A 17,467-nucleotide genomic window follows, 5' to 3' on the forward strand; every position below is an offset into this window, starting at 1 on the left:
TCGTGACATGTGGATGGCTGCCACTATCTGATCCTGACCCTCAGGGCAGTTACATGAGGGAGGAACACTGGGATGGGGCCGGGGGGTGATCTGACAGATGAGACATGGTATATACCCTTTTACCACTCAGAAAATGGCCTTGATGGCATATTGCGATGAGTCCCTTCAATCATCCATAAGACCTACTGGTAACACCTTCCAATACACAAGACACCAAGAACTGCCTACAACTCCCAATCACCTAAAAATACTGGGACAAGGAGGCTGAAAAGAGTAATGCAGATCACCAAGGACGAGAAGCGCCAGAGATGCACTAGTGTTTGTGAGCTTGTGATAGGTGCCAGGGCATTTAAACACTTTACCCAGCATGGAGTGAGGCTGCTGCCTGTGGAAGGCATCCCTCTGTGTTGACTGCGGGACTGTTAGGATGTGAAGACGACCATGGAACCGACCAGCTCGGAAGGCAAGCGACATAGGACTGCTGAGGCTGGTTCGTCGTGCGGCGGCCACAAAAAGGGAAGGATTAAGCAGCTCTCTAGCAGCCACAGGAACCTGGATGCAGCCCCACCGCCACCCGAACGCGGTGCGAGAGCCCAGAGGAAAACAGGAGCTGCGAAGGACACAGAAGCTGTATGGTGAAGCCTGGGAGCCCTTGAGTTGGAGGCAGGACACCAGAGTGCTGCCTCCCATCTACCACGAAGAAACCAATGGATGCCACCAGTGAATCCTACAGAGAATGGGACACTGGCGATTCGACAACGCTGCCAAAGAAAGACAAACATGCATGAAGTGCATGAGAAGGAATATGAAACCCAATATTACCCAAAAAGGGTTTACCGAATAAATGTGAAAGAAAAGCAAGTTTACAATTGTATAAAACAAAATCAGACGGCCTGCCAGAAGCAAGCTGGCAGGAATATACAGCATTTAAAATCAAGACTGAAAGCAAAGTTACACAAAGTGGAAAATAACTTGTCATGGGCCTACACCAGGTATCCTACGAAATTGGGAATTGCATCCAAATTGGTTGCTGTATACAAGTATTTTGTTGAACAAAGAGCCCCAAGGGAGATTCATGCCCCGAGGAGTTGTGTCTTGAAGAGAAACCTGAGGAAAGAGTTGTCCCCTGGTACTGTGAACTTTATCCATTGCTAACATATGTGTTGGAGTTAAACATTTCATTTGAACTTGAACATTAGGGCACTTACCAGGCCAATGACATTACCCGTCACATATTAGTGAGGGCAAGGATTTCAGACACTGGACAGGCCTTTAGTTTTGAGGTAGGGAAATGCCTCCTAAAGTAGGGATAGGAAGGCCTTTTCCGACCCCTTTTTTAAGTTGAATAAATATAACAAAAACTATAAGCTCACTTTGTCCGTGTCTCATTCCTGGCTATTCACACCGGGTAAACTCTTCTCATCCATCAAGTTTCACTACTATCACTTCAATCTTTCTCCTTACCTTCGGATATCACAAAACATTAACAGCTGGATGGCTCTCAGCTGCCTTTTGCTAAACTCCTTTCTCACAGCCTCCAACACTCGCTCCACCTACTCCCAGCGCATAAGCCCATGGATGACAACCTTAGGGACCTCTTTGCTAGCAGTCTTTAAATCTTCGATAGCCCGATTCTGCTTTTTGATGTACCATTTGGATGTTTGTCATAGGTGGTTTTGACCAGCTCAGGGTTGTTTAAATACGAATTATTGTTTACACCCTTCAATTAATTAATCCTGTGGAAGGGCATACATTAACAGATTGTGTTGTAGTAACTGAGCAGCACAGTAAAATTACAATATAGATAATCTGTTTCAACAGATGTCACCCTGATGAAGAGATGGCATTAATTAGTTGTATATGTTTAAACAGTTTGGTGGTGTTCTTGTTGTAGTGAAAAACATCTTAGATTGATAATGAGAGATGTGTCATTATGTGCATGTATACATTGATTTTTGAATGTGGAAATTCATGTTACAACATGTACATATATGAAATTGCACTCGATTGTAAAAGTGAGGAAAGATGCACATTTGAATTTTGTGATAATTGTGTAAATATATGAAATGTTTGATGAGGTTGTGTGTATTTAAATTCGAAAGATACGGACATGGTCAGTGTCATATTTAGTCCTGCTATGTATAAATACAATTTGCTTTTCATGAATAAAAGTACATTGTAGAATCTATCATTTCCCCCCTATGTGTATCGGATTTCTGTATATACAATTAGTCCCAGGGCTTCACATGGGTTAAGGGACATCTACCTTCAGAATTTAGGCCATGGGTCAAGTGTCAATTATAAAACTAAGCGTGTGTCGTTTCCCTCGCCCCCCTAACCCCCCACACCTGCAACTGGGGAAAACAAGTTTAAGCTCATTAACTGTTGAGAAAACCAAACTTTGGATTCAAATAATGGGGTGAAGTTAGTTCAGTAAAGATTTAATAGCAGCACCACATGGCAAACAATTTCCAAACTTCCTTCAGACCCTTCCACTAAGGGGAGAGCACCACTTTTCGTACACTTCAACTGCTGCCCGTAGTACGTTATCTATGCATCTTAACATTGTGGGTTTACTAGCCAGGTCCAGGCAGTAGGGGAGCAGGAGAGCAGGAGTGAAGAGAATGTTGCACTACACCCCCATTTGGAGGCACTCCTCCAGACCCTTTTTTGAGTTTGCACTACTTGGTGGTGCTTGCACCACCGTAAGCCCAAACTAATGCACATTAAAGTACAGATATGGAGAAATGGCACGTTATGTTACCTTGCATTTGTATATGGAGGAGGGACACATAGGTTGATAAAAGTTGTTGTAGGAAACAATCCAAAGTTAACCAACAGTTAAACCAACTGGACCAGAAGAAGAGAATCATTATCTGGTTCTTTCACCTGGATTGTTGAATCAGAAACTAAGGCAAAAGATTACCAAGCAGCAGCTTGGAGGCTGACCAAGTCGACCGGGTGAAGATAACAGTTGTTGAACTGTGGGACCTGGAGAAGGGAGTCATTCCACTGGTATTCTCTACAAGTGCAGAACTTAACTATTATTAGAGACTAATAGAAATACGCCCGAGGGCTGATCGCATTGCATCAAGAGAAGGGAATCATTCTCCTGGAGCAATTTATGTTAATGTCTTTTGTTAGTGGTAGGACTAGAGTAGGTTAGTCTGGGACAGGGGACATTCATTTTGAGTTCTTCTTTAGTTAGGTAGGGTAAACCCTTTAGAGATAGGGGAAGATATGCCGTTTCTCATTATTATTTAAATAACAATTGTGAAAAGCTGAAGAAAGAAATAATTGAGGCGAAAGGCTAGGCATACATCTTATCCCTAGAGAAAAAGTATCAAAGTAGTTAGTTGTTAAATTAAATCAGGTGATGCAAAGAACCCCTCTAAAATGTTTTTTACACGGAAAGAAAGTTGAATTGAGCTGAGTTTAGTGTGTTAAAAGATCCTCGCTCCATCAGGCAGAAAAATAAAATGGAAGGCCAGCTATCGGAGGAGTACATTCATTCGACAATTGTTAAACCTGGCTCTCTTAACCGGGTAGGCTCTATGAAGCACTGAAGTGTTTTCCCTAATTACATGCCTATTTGTTCTCTATGTCTTAGCTCTTGCACTATCTGAAATGTAGACAGGCCGAGTACGATAGATAATTTCACATCCTTACTGTTCATGGCCTGTAAGAATGTCATTGTATTTTCCCTTGTTCCCTCCCTTGCCTTGAAGCGCTTTGAAACACATTGTGTATAGGCGCTATATCAATAAACTATCATATCATAGCATATTTCTTTGCTGTCTTTATTACATTTTCAAAATAAAGAATTAAAAAGGAGGCTAAATACAAAGCCAGTTGCTTTATTGAGCTAGGTTCTAATAGGTTTAGAAAACATTGCTGCTATTATTGGAAATGCAGGTGGAGGAGTAAGACGCGTAGGCACCATTGACAGAGAAGGAGAAGGATTGGGAGATAGCAAATGCTGAGGTACCAATTGCAGAACCTCTTTGAGGATGACCTTAAATAAGAAACTCAACACTGGTACAAGGTGATGACTGGAAGGTTTAGAATTAATCTTAACTTCTGGAATCTCTCTGGGCAACCCGCCAGACCGTTGTTCTCTTTGCCTGCCAGTCCATTACAGAAAGGGCCAAGATCAAATTCAAATCAGGCTTGGTCTCACCCTAAAATGGGTAGTCCAACCCAACCTGCTTGGTCACATCCCTTCTTCATGAGACCACTAGAAACTCCAGACATGTCTCGGTCTCATTGGGTCTCGAGGCACAATAGGCAGGGGTCCCATATCTTGGCATACTCAGTGTGACTGTAGCACATCAAAAGAGGTGATGGTTGGAAGTTTTAGAATTAAACCTAACCTCTGGCATCATTCTAGGCAACCCTCCAGACCATCGTTCTTTACCTGCCAAGCCATTGCAGAAAGAGGAAAGACCATATGCAAATCAGGCTTTGTCTCACCCCAAAAGGGACAGTTCAGCCCAAACTGCTTGGTCACATCCCTTCTGCACGAGATCACAAGCAACCCCAGAAATGTTTCGGCCTCATGTGGTGCCATCAGTGACATGTAGCTTGGGTCTCTAGGCCTAGCAGGTACAGGACCCATATGTGCCATAGCCAAAGTGTGCAGAAGGTACAGTAGGATTGTAAACAAGGAATGTTTCATTTTCCTTTGAAAAGGGAATCCAAGGAAGAAACTTCTTGCTTGGAGAAAGAAGACTTCAAATGTAATATATTATTTGTATGTTCACTCAATTTCCTTTTTTTACACTGATTCAATGTAAACAAAATTGAAGAAAAAGAAGCAGAGAATGTATTGTACAATGCATTTGATTACTTTGTTTATAATTTACTATGTAGCCGAACCATTGGCCAAATATTGACAAGGCTTAAAGAACTTGTAGCTCTGATGGTAAGATTGTTTTGTAGTGTTTTGATTGAGCTAAACTATTTTGCAGCTGTAACTCTTGCCTTGCACTTTTGCAAAACATCTGGGGATGGATCAAACAATGTTTTACCGTGTCCTGAATGCTGTGATGTAGGGAAGTTGCAGAGAGATATGCACGAGTTTGCATTCAGATAGCACAATTCATGGCTCTTGCAGTGGTATCAGTCATGTCCTTAATGACCTTAAGTTGCTGGTTCGCTGTCCCTCTACCTTCTGTAACCTAGAAGGTGAACTCATCCACCACATCTTGTTAAAGGAATTTACCAAAACTTTCTAAATCTTCCCAGTTCAGAATATTGAAACTCGACAAAACTGTAGCTGCATTAATTTGCCTCATCTGCAGGGAAGCATTTAAGTAAGATTTCTGATCTAGTACAGACGCCGGCGATGGAGCTGAACCTTTGCCTTTTGTATGCAAAGCTGGCGAGATTAATGTAGAATGTGCAGGCAAATTACACATTAACACAAAAACATCCTCCTTAGGAACCTTTCCCTTTTAGTAGCAAACAATTTTGAGATTGCTAAATCTGAATGAGGTTTGCCCAATGACTCAGAGCCTGCTCTACAACAGAACTTTTCAAAGGCAGTTAAAGATCTTGACTGTTGTGTGGGAAGTTTACCAAAAACTCCCAAAGATTCTGGTATACCTGTTGGAAAGATTTTCAGCACCAGCTTGGCTCTGGACAGTGTCTAAAAAAATAACATTGAGGGGACACAGCTTGGTGCTTCCCATCAGTGTCTGCAGCAGTGTCGATTGACGCCTTTTTTAATTTATTTTTTAAATGGAGCGACTGAAGTTATGTCCTCTGAAGTAGAATGATCCCCTGGTGGAATATCTGCAGGACCCATCTTTTCTTCAATAGTTTGAGCCAACATTTCCAGAAAGAGCCCCCAATAGCATAATCTGCAAAACAGTTGGAGTTATTTATACTTGAGGTATCCACCTGATCCTCTTGTGACCGCACAAGGTATGTAGATGAATCCACAATGCCAGGTAACTCAATAAGATCTGTGGCAAGCTGCAGATTAAAAACATTAAACACTACAGGTTTAGGGATCTGAATATTTGTCAAAACCACCTAAAGAGAAAATGGGATTTTGACAAAGGGTCCTCTTGATTATCAGGAGAAAAACAAGGTGAAACATCAGGAGTACTAGATCCAGTTGAACTACTAAAAAGGCCCTCTGGAGGAACAGTAAAATATGTGTTAGGATCAAAATCATCTGATTCTGAAACCAGGTTGTGCAACCCTAAATGCTCCCTTGGAACCAAAATAGATTCCTTATGTTACTCCGTAGGAACCTTCTTTTTCTAAGAATGTCTTTTCAGAGATTCCATTATCAAACTAGGTCTTGTATGAGAGCAAGACTTGTCTTTTAGTGATGGGAGGCTTTGTCAGCTTGGCTCTGTACTGAGGACTCAGAAGAAGTGGTGCTGGTAACCGAATCAGGACCGATAATGCCACTTTACCAGAGGTTCTGGTAAATTTGGTGTATTGTACACTTTAAATCAAACCAGTAGTAGTATACTCTAAGAAGGAACATCCTACACAATACCAAATAAACTATCCTGAGTTTACCTAACTTTCAGATAATTAACATGGAATATCACAATAATTATCAGGAATTCAAAGTCTGAATTACTGACATACTAATCACCTATATATTACGATAATTAGTAGAGCCTGCACCATTTCATTTATGAAAAAATATTGATATTTTATTAGTATAAAGTTTTCCTTTCATCAAAATTAATTGGCAATACATTGCAGATTTACAGTAAGGGAATAGTTTCTTACCTGTAACTCCATTTCTCCAGCATTGGTATCTTTCATGGATTCACATGCTTAGAATATTCCCCGTCGTCAGGCTGGGAATCCTCGGTAAGTTACATAGACATTTTCCATAGGAAAAATTCTGACACTTTTGTGTCCTATCTACGTCGTTTTGGGTTGCGCACGCCGGCGCCACTAGGACGCAGGGGTATATATAGCTCCGCCCCCGCGGCTCCCTCAGATTTCAGCCCCCAAAGTAGTATGGGGGGATCTCTGGTTTGCATGCTCAGGGGAGGCCGGCAGGCGCATGTGAATCCATGAAAGATACCAATGCTGGAGAAATGGAGTTACAGGTAAGAAACTATTCCCTTCTCCAGCACTGGATCTTTCATGGATTCACATGCTTAGAATAGATTGTACAGCAGTATCCCCCAACGTTGGAGGCGTGTATGCAAACCAACATCACAACAAGCACAGTGCCCACTTACTATGGCAACCCATTACATTACAGCACGTTCACTGTACAAGCCCAGTGCCCACTTACTATGGCAACACATTACATTATAGTATGTTCACTGAAAAGACACGACACTTTAAAGCATAGTTGCCTTAGGATGCAACCTCACTTGGGGCTTACCTTATTGGAACAGGTGACGTAGTACTGCCCGCCCCATCTGTGTATCTTCAGCATGTTGCTGTGCGAGACAGTAATGTCGGGTAAACGTATGTGGTACCGACCAGGAAGCTGCTTGGCAGATATCCCCCAGCGGAATTTCGGACCACAAAGCCGTCGACGACGATGTAGATCTTGTCGAATGGGCCCTTGGACGCTTTTCTAGCGGCTTTCCGGCCTTGGAATGACAATAAGAAATTGCCGAAGACACCCATCTGGATAGTCCTTGTTTTGAAATCGCTTTACCCCTAGCCGCAGGACCATAAGCTACGAAGAGTTGTCTCGTGTCTCTGAAGCTTTGAGTGCGATGGAGATAAAATTTCAAAGGTCTTTTCACGTCCAAAGTATGGAGAGTCTTCTCTGCCACTGAAGATGGTGTTGGAAAGAATGTAGGCAACACTATAGTGGCGTGTTTATGGAACATGGAAGGTACTTTAGGTATGAAATGCGGGTTAGTGGCCAGCACGACTTTATTACTGAAAAACCTCAAATACGGAGGGTCGATCACTAGAGCTTGTATTTCCGACAGACGACGAGCAGAAGTAATGGCCACCAGGAAAGCCAATTTCCACGACAAAAATTTTAATGATGTCGATGACATTGGTTCAAAAGGGGGTTTCATCAGGGCTGCCAGGACCAGGTTCAGACTCCAGATCGGAGGAAACTTCTTCTTGGGAGGAAAGGTTCGAAACAACCCTTTAAGGAAGTGTTTAACTAGGCGGTCACTGAACAGTGGACTGGAATGTCTCTTCCGAGTAAATCTCGAGATGGCAGCTAGATGCACCTTTATGGATGAGACAGATAACCCGTTATTTGCCAGGAGCAACAAGTATGGTAGAAGTTGTTCCGGTGTGATCGCCCGCGGGACCATACCTGGTTGACCTGCGCACCATATGCAGAACCTTTTCCATTTGTATGTGTATGAAGTGTTCGTGGAAGGTGCCCTTGCGGCTTGCAAAATACGACGGCAATCCGCTGGAATCGCTAATGCGCCAAACTCGGCGAAATCAGGAGCCAGGCCGTCAGACTGAGGTTGTCCGGGTCGTGATGCCAAACGGTCCCTTTCTCCTGAGACAGAAGGTTGGGCACTGTATTTATTCTTCCTATTGCTAACATATTGATTTTGTGTCACGCACGTGTGGTTTATGGAATGGCATTAAAAACTGCGCCAACTGAAACTACTTGGCAGACGGCACATCCAGCAGTGCAAGACCAAGACTGCGCAGCACCTGCTTACTGCAGCCTTTCCAAATCAGATTGAAAAGCACACAGTATACCGGTATAAACAATGTGACGGTTATTATTATACAATTAAGTGGTTCACGGTATCTTTAACGGTATACCGTTATACCGTTACATCCCTAGTCATGATTCTCACCACTGAGCCCTTTATCTGTGGCAGAAAGGATTTTAGGGCCCAACGCACCGCCCTCAACTCTAGCAGGCTGATGTGGAGGGACGACTCTTCCGATGACCAATGACCCTGAACCTGCAAGGAGTCCAGATGCGCTCCCCACCCAGTTAGAGAAGCATCCGTGACCACTGTCTTCTGGAACGCAGGCACCAGTAAGGGCATTCCCTTCGTTAGGTGTATGGAGATTCTCCACCATTGAAGCGCCTGCACGAGCTGGCCGTTGATGGTCAACTTGTCCGACCAGCGTCCTCGACTCTGTGCCCATCGATCCGCCAAGAATTCCTGAAGCGGCCTCATTAAGAGGCGACAGTTGTCTATCAAGGGTATGCAGGACGACATGGTATCCAGCAGGGACATGTACCTTCGTACTGACACTCTGGTGTCGACCTCCCATTCCAATGCCTTTTGTTGCAGTCTGTGAATCCTTTTGAGGGATGGCTTCACCAGTCCCGACTGCGTGTGGAACTCCGCCCCCAAAAAGACAAAGGTCCTTGAAGGCTTTAACGAGGACTTGTCGAAGTTCACTGCAAAGCCCAAACGTTGCAGGAGGGACAGAGTGGCATCCAGGCTTTCTTGTGCCCTTTCTGGAGACAGTCCCCTCACTAGCCAATCGTCCAAATAAGGGTACGCATGGTGACCTTCCTTTCTTAACCAGGCTGCTATTGGAGCCAGACATTTGGTGAACGTCCTGGGGGACGATTTTAGGGTGAACGGGAGGACCTTGAACTGATAGTGGGTTCGTCCGACGACGAACCACAGAAATCTTTTGTGCCGTCGACGCATCGGGCTATGGAAGTATGCGTCCTGAAGGTCTAGCGACGACAAATAATCTCCGGGTTGTATCGATCGGATCACCTCCTGAAGCGTCAGCATTTTGAATTTTAAATTCTTAAGCAGTTTGTTGAGCGCTCGTAGATCCAGAATGGGACGCCATTTTCCATTTGGTTTCTTTACGACAAAGTACCGGGAGTACACTCCCTGTCCTTTTTCTGCCACCGGGACCAGTTCTATAGCCCCTTTCTGCAGCATAAGCGCCACCTTCTGTAGTAGTATTTGAAGGTGGGGCTGGGCCGAGAACACTGGTGTAATGTGTGGTGGCTTGCCCTTGAACTGTAGAGAATGTCCCAGATGAATCGTGTCCAAAACCCATCGGTCTGTTGTTATGCGCTCCCACTCGTCGATGCGACGAGACACTCGGCTCCCCAGGATGCCCTGAAGCATGTCATTGTTGGCTCTTGGTTTGTTTATCTTTTGTCGACGAAGGGTAGGCCCCCCACCGTCTGGAGGTTTGGTAATCTCTGCCTCTACGAGAAGATTGGGCCGCACGCCTGTAGCCTTGGGACAAGTAAGAGGGTCTGGTGAAACCTCGGTCTCTAGATGACCCAAACCGGGAGTTACCAGAGGCGCCTCTGAAAGGACGAAAGGAACGAAAATTCCTACCACTCTGGAGGGCTCCGAGTGACCGTGCCATGTCAGTATCCTCTTTCATGCCCTTCAAGGCCTCATCAACTTTTTCACCGAACAGTTGCTCCCCTTCACACGGCATATCCAAGACTTTATATTGCACCACCGGTCTGAACGTAGTGCACTTGAGCCAGGCTTGTCTACGTAGAACTACGCCATTATTGATTTGCTTAAAACCAGACTCGGCTAGGTCGACGGCAATGTTTATGGCATGGTTGGAGGCCTCCTCTCCTTCCCGCACTAGCAACATTGCAGACTTTCTATGTTCCTCGGGCAAATGCTCCAAGATAGGAGCCAGTCGGTGCCACATTTCCCTGTCATACCTAGACATAATCGCTAAGGAGTTGGCTGCTTTAACTGTAGTCGCGCTGACGGACAGCAGCTTCTTGCCGAAAGCGTCCTGTCTCCTGGCCTCGTTGTCTGGAGGGGTCGGGCATTTATGTTGAGACCTGGCCTTTCTCGCCGCCGCCACCGATACCACCGACTCCGGCGAAGGTTGAGACGTCAGGCACTTGGGAGTTGATTCCGGAGCCCTGAACTTCTTCTCCAAACGACCTTTCACTGCCGGTTCAGAGAACGGGTGCCGCATGGTCTTCAGGCCCTCTTGCCAGACATGATCCAAAATCGGGATGGCGAATATGGATTTCCTTCTCTTGCCCATATGATCAAAAAGAAAACAATCCTTTTTCTCCTCTTCAGGGACTGGGCCAAACTCCGAACACGCCTTACTCATCATGGCATGGAATGCACCCACGTCGTCAGGTGGCGATGGCTGTGCCGGGCTTCTCGGAGCTTCCATCTCTGCTTCAGAGTCCCAAGTTGGGTCCCTTGAGGGGGATAGTGAGATGTCTGAACCTGATTCCTCACAGTCAGAGTCCTGTAGTTCTCCTTCTTCTTGCAGGGTAGGGCAATCTTCCGGCACGTGGGAAGCGGCCGTAATCCTGGTCGACGAGCGAGGAGCCGGGCCCGGCTCGTCGATGAATGGCGTAAACTGTCTCCGTGTCGGGGCCCCAGGCTGGGGCATTTGTGTGTCCAAACGCTGTAAAAGTTTTTGTAGTGTATTTAGCACCTCCAAGGACAGAACCGCCTGGGGGTTCAGTAATGACGAGGTAGTAGGGATGGAACCCACACCCAAGAGCGACATCGCGCCGGTCGGCTGCAGACCCAGATCGATTGGGCGCGCAACCGTGTCGCGTTCCTCATCAGCCGACGAGATGGAGAAAGTTGCCCCTGGTTGAAGCAGGGCCTCCGGCGGGACAGGATCGAAAACCTCTGGTTTCCATCCCATCGATGGGACCACCGTCGACGATATGTTTCCTACCGCCGCAGTTTGACATGTGGGAGGAGCCGCCGATGACGCAGGCGTCGACAAGCGGGTCGTCGGCGAAGCCAGTGGCGCAGGGCCTTGAGGTGTTCCCGCCGCTTTTGGGGCCTACTTGCTGGCCGCGGCCTCTCGACTCAAGGTAGACTTATGACAGTCTCCTGAGGAGGATTTAGATGGTTCTTTTCTCTCCTTTTTAGATGAGGAGGAAGAAGACGGCGCCTTGTGTGAAGAGGAGGAGGCCTTCGAATGTTTCTCCGAATGTTTTTCCGAGGGTCGTTTTTCAGCCGACTCCGAGGTTCGTTTTTTGGCAGCACGTGCCTTCTTCGTCGGGGTTTCCGACTTACTTTTTGAGGCCGTGGAGCCCACCTCCGATGCCGGGTACGCACCCGCTCCGTCATTGAGCCAATCAACCAGGCGTCTTTTTCGATCTTTGGGGGTTTTTTGGGAGAAACCCAGAAAGATTTCACAAGTGTCCGCCGTGTGGTGAGGATGAAGGCAGTAAATGCAGTCCATATGACCATCCCCTTCGTGCACCTTCTTAAGGCCGCACTTAGCACACGGACGAAACAACGCCTTTCCAGACATTCTCTTAAGAAGAACAAACAGTCGCAGAAGTAGAAAGAACAACTTAACAAAATAGCAGATACGCAAGGTAATCCCACCACTTTGGAAGACGGTTGAAATCTGAGGAAGCCACAGGGGCGGAGCTATATATACACCTACGTCCTATTGGTGCCGGCGTGCGCGGCCCAAAACGACGTAGATAGGACACAAAAGTGTCAGAATTTTTCCTATGGAAAATGTCTATATAACTTACCGAGGATTCCAAGCCTGACGACGGGGAATATTCTAAGCATGTGAATCCATGAAAGATCCAATGCTGGAGAGAATCGAGATCCAGGCACTTAGTATATCTTATACACTCTTCCATATCATTTGCCTTTTTAAACTAAACTCTGATACAACTCATCAACTATCAAGATGAGACAAACTCCTAGACTAAGCAAATGCTTAATGCTGAATACGTACCACAATACTATATAAAAATTAAGGGAGGCTAAATTGTCAATTGTCATACGTAAGAATGAAACAGATAAATTAATACTTAACATTGATGTCCCATATGATCATTCCCTTTATAGCTTCTTAAAAGGTTTGTGTGGTTTTATAAAAAATGTAAGAGGAAGTTTGAAAAAATATCAGCAGAGTTGTTCACAAGAAGAAATGATCATGCAATATCAGCGTGTATGTTCTTCCTTGAGAAATAGACTAGACAGAATGCTTCTTACATCAATTACTAATTTATACTTTTTTCCGATGTTCTCCTTGTTTCCAGTTCACAATTCTTTTTGTTTTTCTTTTTCTTTGAAATTATCTTTCTTTTGTCATCGCTATGTATTCACAAAGGAGGGGGAACTCCAAACACTATGCACATGCAAAACCTTTTGGCCATCATGATATGAGAACTATGTACATGAGAAAATACTGGTGTAGGTCCGGTGGAAGCTCCTGTTCAGGGCAAAAAGTGTTGGCCATGCTTAAAATGTATATCATTTGATATATGGAAACATAAGTGCATTTTAAGGAGAACCAAATGCTAACAATATAATATAACTAAATGTTTTTCAGAAGAAGCCTTGCAATTTGATACTCAGTGAAATTAAAGTGTGTTTCTTCTTTTTTCATTACAGACAATTATTTATTTTGATTGGCACATTTTTCCACAAAGAATTGAATCATTGAAGAAAGTTTATAAACACCAAGGGGTACAAGTGTATTTCTTGTTGAAATTTGCAGACATCCATTCCAGTAATGTATACATTTCTCACTTAAAACTCACGGTGCAGTTTTTAATTAACATAATTCATTTAAAGATATTATATACAGAAGGTTGACCCCTACTGTCTATTTCGGTCTTTGGCTAGTTAGGTGGACCTAAAGGCAGACCACCTTGTCTCTCTAAACTCCCTCAGGGACTTCATTAACAACTGGATAGAGTAGTGAAAGTTATGTTCTACTGTGATAGGGGAATGGTGACATTAGAGATACCCTGTTTGATTCAGTCCTTCCTCTATCATGCTCACCTCTCACTTTCTTACTCTTCCTTGTTACTCCCTTCGTCTCTCTCCTCTCTCCAATTGTCTATCCATCTGATGTTTCTCACTCCCTTTAGGCCTCACCTCCACGACTCTACTGCTCCCTCCATACTACTACTCCTACCTCCACACCACCTCACTCCTCCACACCACTACTCTCTCCTCCAGGCTACTACTCAACCACCCTCCTTTCATTCAGTACATCCACATCAAAACCACCCCTTACACTAATAGTTCTAACCACACAGACACACACACACTCACACAGCAGTACCACTTTCACTCACTAGCCAATACCATACTTTCTTCCAAAATTCCTCCACACTCAGCCACTCCTACCTTCCTCCTGTTGATCTCTTGATTGTTCAGCAACTCCTCCTCTTACCTCACTCATGTAATCCACAATCATTGCTTCCTGTTGCTGCCTTATATTTCCTCTTGACTCTTGGGATTGGGCCTCTTTCCCTGGCCAATCAGGACCGGTCGTCCCCACCAAGGGGCGATGATGTGTCATTTGAGGTTTGAAATAGCTGGTTAAGCCCTGCCTACTTCCAATGTGTGCGCCTGGAAAAGCCATGGCAGCCCGGGAAGTCCAATGTGTCGGTTAGGTTTCAAGGGACCCATTTGGGTTACCCTGCCAGTAAGTTCTAAGCAGATACAGGGGTTTAATTTCCCCACAAATCCCTGATGGTCAAGCTTAGCCAGTGGCAGCTGTTTCTGCCTGACGCTATCACCCGGGATGCACTGCGGTACTGTTCTTGCCACTGTGCCCAGGCATTGTGGTTTTATTCACATCTCTCCATTGGTTTCACTCGGTTGGACAGTCCTTGTAGAGATTTGGGGAACTGCTGGTTGGCGGTCAGGTTGAGGCAGAGTTCGAAATTGAGGGGATCTGGGAGCTATTTAGCTCCTGCGTGTAGCCTAGAAGAACCTGGTTAGTTTGACACCAACAGCTACCAGGAGCTACTTTTGGCTCCACAGATGCCGAACGAACACACCTATGTGAATATATGAATATAACTCAGTTTGTTTTGGGCAAATTATAAATAAACATTAGTCCACATTTATAAGACATTTAAAGCATGATCGGTCATAAATAAGGGACAAAATGATACGTTTGCATATTATGTGGAATTTGATTTGCGGAATGCTATGTACTAGTTCCTGGTTTTCCAGTCGTAACTCCTGGTCAATGGTTAATGCTGGATATCCAGGGGCTCATTTTAACACCTGATTATCCAATCTCAATTTGGGTCCCTGTTGAGGGTCCTTTGTTGCCAACATGGGACGCTTGACACAAGATCTCCCTATGATGTTTCTTGTTGGTGTCTTGCATTGATGTTCAATCTCTGGGAAAGACTGAAAAAGACTGGAAAGCATCTTGTCAAGGAGGTATGGCCTGAGAAAAAGGTGGATTGCACAGAAGCATTCTGGCACAAGAGGGCGGGGGGGGTGGAATTTGGGCCCTCTCAACTGACACTGTCTCTCTCAGGAGTAGGACTGGCTTCCGATCATTCCCTGGTAGGCCTCCCACCCCCGGCTGAGACAGATTCCCAACCCCTCCAGGCACTTAAGAAGCAGATTGCTGTTCTTCACTGAAGCATCTGAACATTTCTTTAAGAACATGTTTGTTTTAAGTGTGTGTTTTAGCATAAAGTACATACATTTATTAAAGTGGCTAAAGACTTATGCTGGTATTTCCTTTGCCAACCACTCAATTTGGTGATGAAATATAATGAACATCCCACAAATAAGAACCTATAAAGCAGTAATATGCACCTCAAGTATGTTTACAACACTGAATGAGAGACATGCAACGCAAATCAAAATCTGATCCCAAAACCCCATACTTAACATCAGCATCATAAGTTATAACCAAGACAACCAGAACCAGATCACATATCCACATGAAGCAACCAGGGCATGGCACGCTAAATCAGAGCTCTCATCAACTTCCAGATTCAGAACCGTGACCCAAAAACCTGAACTGAGCCAATATTCCTCTAGAGAAACAGCAGCATAAGCACACAGGCACATGGCAGACCCTAGTGTCCTGTCCTTTAAAAGGCCCCAATATTAGTTAAGGAGGCTTGTGTTAGGGCACCTGACGCTCAGTGCCCAAGCCAACCAGTAGTAAGTTAAGTAAATAACAACATAAGAGGATGGGGAGTGAAAGGAGCTCACTTAAGTCCTGGGATTTCCAGCAGATTTGTAAGTCCAGTCCAGTTCACATCCAAACTCTAGAAGAGAGAAGTGATAAAAGAAAAGGTTAGACTCAAGAATGTGCAAAGAGAATGATTCAGTATTAGGAGTACAATCATATAAAAACCTTAAGCACACCACTTCCACGGCCTTTCTCCATAGAATATTTGAGTGTTTCAGTCTAGCAAGAATCCCTTGAGAATCACATGGGTCAAAAGTGCCACGCACAAACAGTTATTAACTTGTGAGGGCAGTTATTCATGACCATCTCCCTCAGTTATAAACTCTTAAATGGTTCTAGTAAACTGGAGGGATATCAAAACATTTACATTTTAACATCAATAAAGAATACACCCAATTTTTTTAAAAAAGAAACACACATGCAAAGATCCTTGAAATAAGGGTGAAATGCCTTTAATTCAAAACATTTCAGAGGCTAGAGTTTCCTTTCAAGAATCTAGCGCATTACAAACTTTGGAGTAGATGGATAGGTTGTTCAAATATGTTAGGAAGATATCCATGAAAGAAGGTAAAAAAAATGTATTGCTAAATGTTTCCTGAGTGTTAAGATACATTTTCAGAACCAGCTCTTTGGACCGATTCCGAGTGGCCACTGTGGTGATTCACCAGGTCTTGTCACTTCTCCCCAGAGGGGAGCACTTTCCTATGAGGCTAGGGAGGTAAGGCTGCTACCAAACAGTTCCCCTTGGGTGGCAATATAGGGGAGGACCTCATATGGAGGGACTCCCCTTCTGGGGATAAGGATATCCCCCTGTGGAAAATCCTCCCTTAAACCCTGTCACATAACCCCCTACCCTCAAGGTCACCCTTTTCTCCCACTACTGATAGTGGAATCATGTGTTATTGTACAGCCATGACTGTGACACATGTAAAACTTACTGGGATGAAGAAGGACATGAGAAGCATATTGAATAACCATATGCACAGACAGCCAGGTACTGTAACGAGGTGCCTCACTGGAGGCACGAAGAGTGCCAAAGAGACTTTCCAAGATGGTGTTGACGTTATGCCAGGATGGAGTCAACAGTAGAAAGTAGAAAGCAAGAACGGACTAAGGAGATCTCGGTTCCATGTAATAATGTCGCCACAAAAATATCGCCATACAAAAATATCGCCAAAAAATTGTCGTTTTTTGTGGCGACATTATTGCATGGAACATGCGGGGGACACCCCCGTAACCCCCAAATTTTTATTTATTTATTTATGTTTTTAAAAAAACATTTTTGCCCCTATCGCCATATATATGGTCACCCAAATAATATCGCCACAACATTTTCCCGGCGATATTATTTACGGCGACCATATATGTGGCGATATTAATACCTGATACCGATCTCACTATGGAAGCCAGGAGTACGCAAGAAAGAGCCAGAAAGTTCAAACTTGGAACGCTGCATCTAAAGCAGTCGCGTCTCTCCAGGTGGGGGACAAGAAGAACAGGACGTTGCTTGAGCGTCCTGGGAGCCAGCAGGTAGCCAACTCACTTGGGGGTGTTGTGATGCAGAAAGGTGGACCGTCGGGTCCAAAAACGATGCTGA

At 44.6% G+C, this 17,467-nt stretch overlaps 1 protein-coding gene across 1 annotated transcript in view; it reads right to left on the reverse strand.

Annotated features, from left to right (window-relative positions):
- Positions 1 to 17,467, reverse strand: part of ESYT1 (extended synaptotagmin 1) — a 1,383,482-nt gene that overhangs the window by 952,937 nt on the left and 413,078 nt on the right. The window contains exon 7 of the mRNA XM_069653762.1: positions 15,891 to 15,946. Coding sequence (XP_069509863.1) covers positions 15,891 to 15,946 — 56 coding nt within the window. The remainder of the gene's footprint in view (positions 1 to 15,890; positions 15,947 to 17,467) is intronic.

Source organism: Ambystoma mexicanum, chromosome 3q, assembly GCF_040938575.1.
Source record: "Ambystoma mexicanum isolate Mex_15411 chromosome 3q, UKY_AmexF1_1, whole genome shotgun sequence".
Classification (NCBI taxonomy): domain Eukaryota; kingdom Metazoa; phylum Chordata; class Amphibia; order Caudata; family Ambystomatidae; genus Ambystoma; species Ambystoma mexicanum.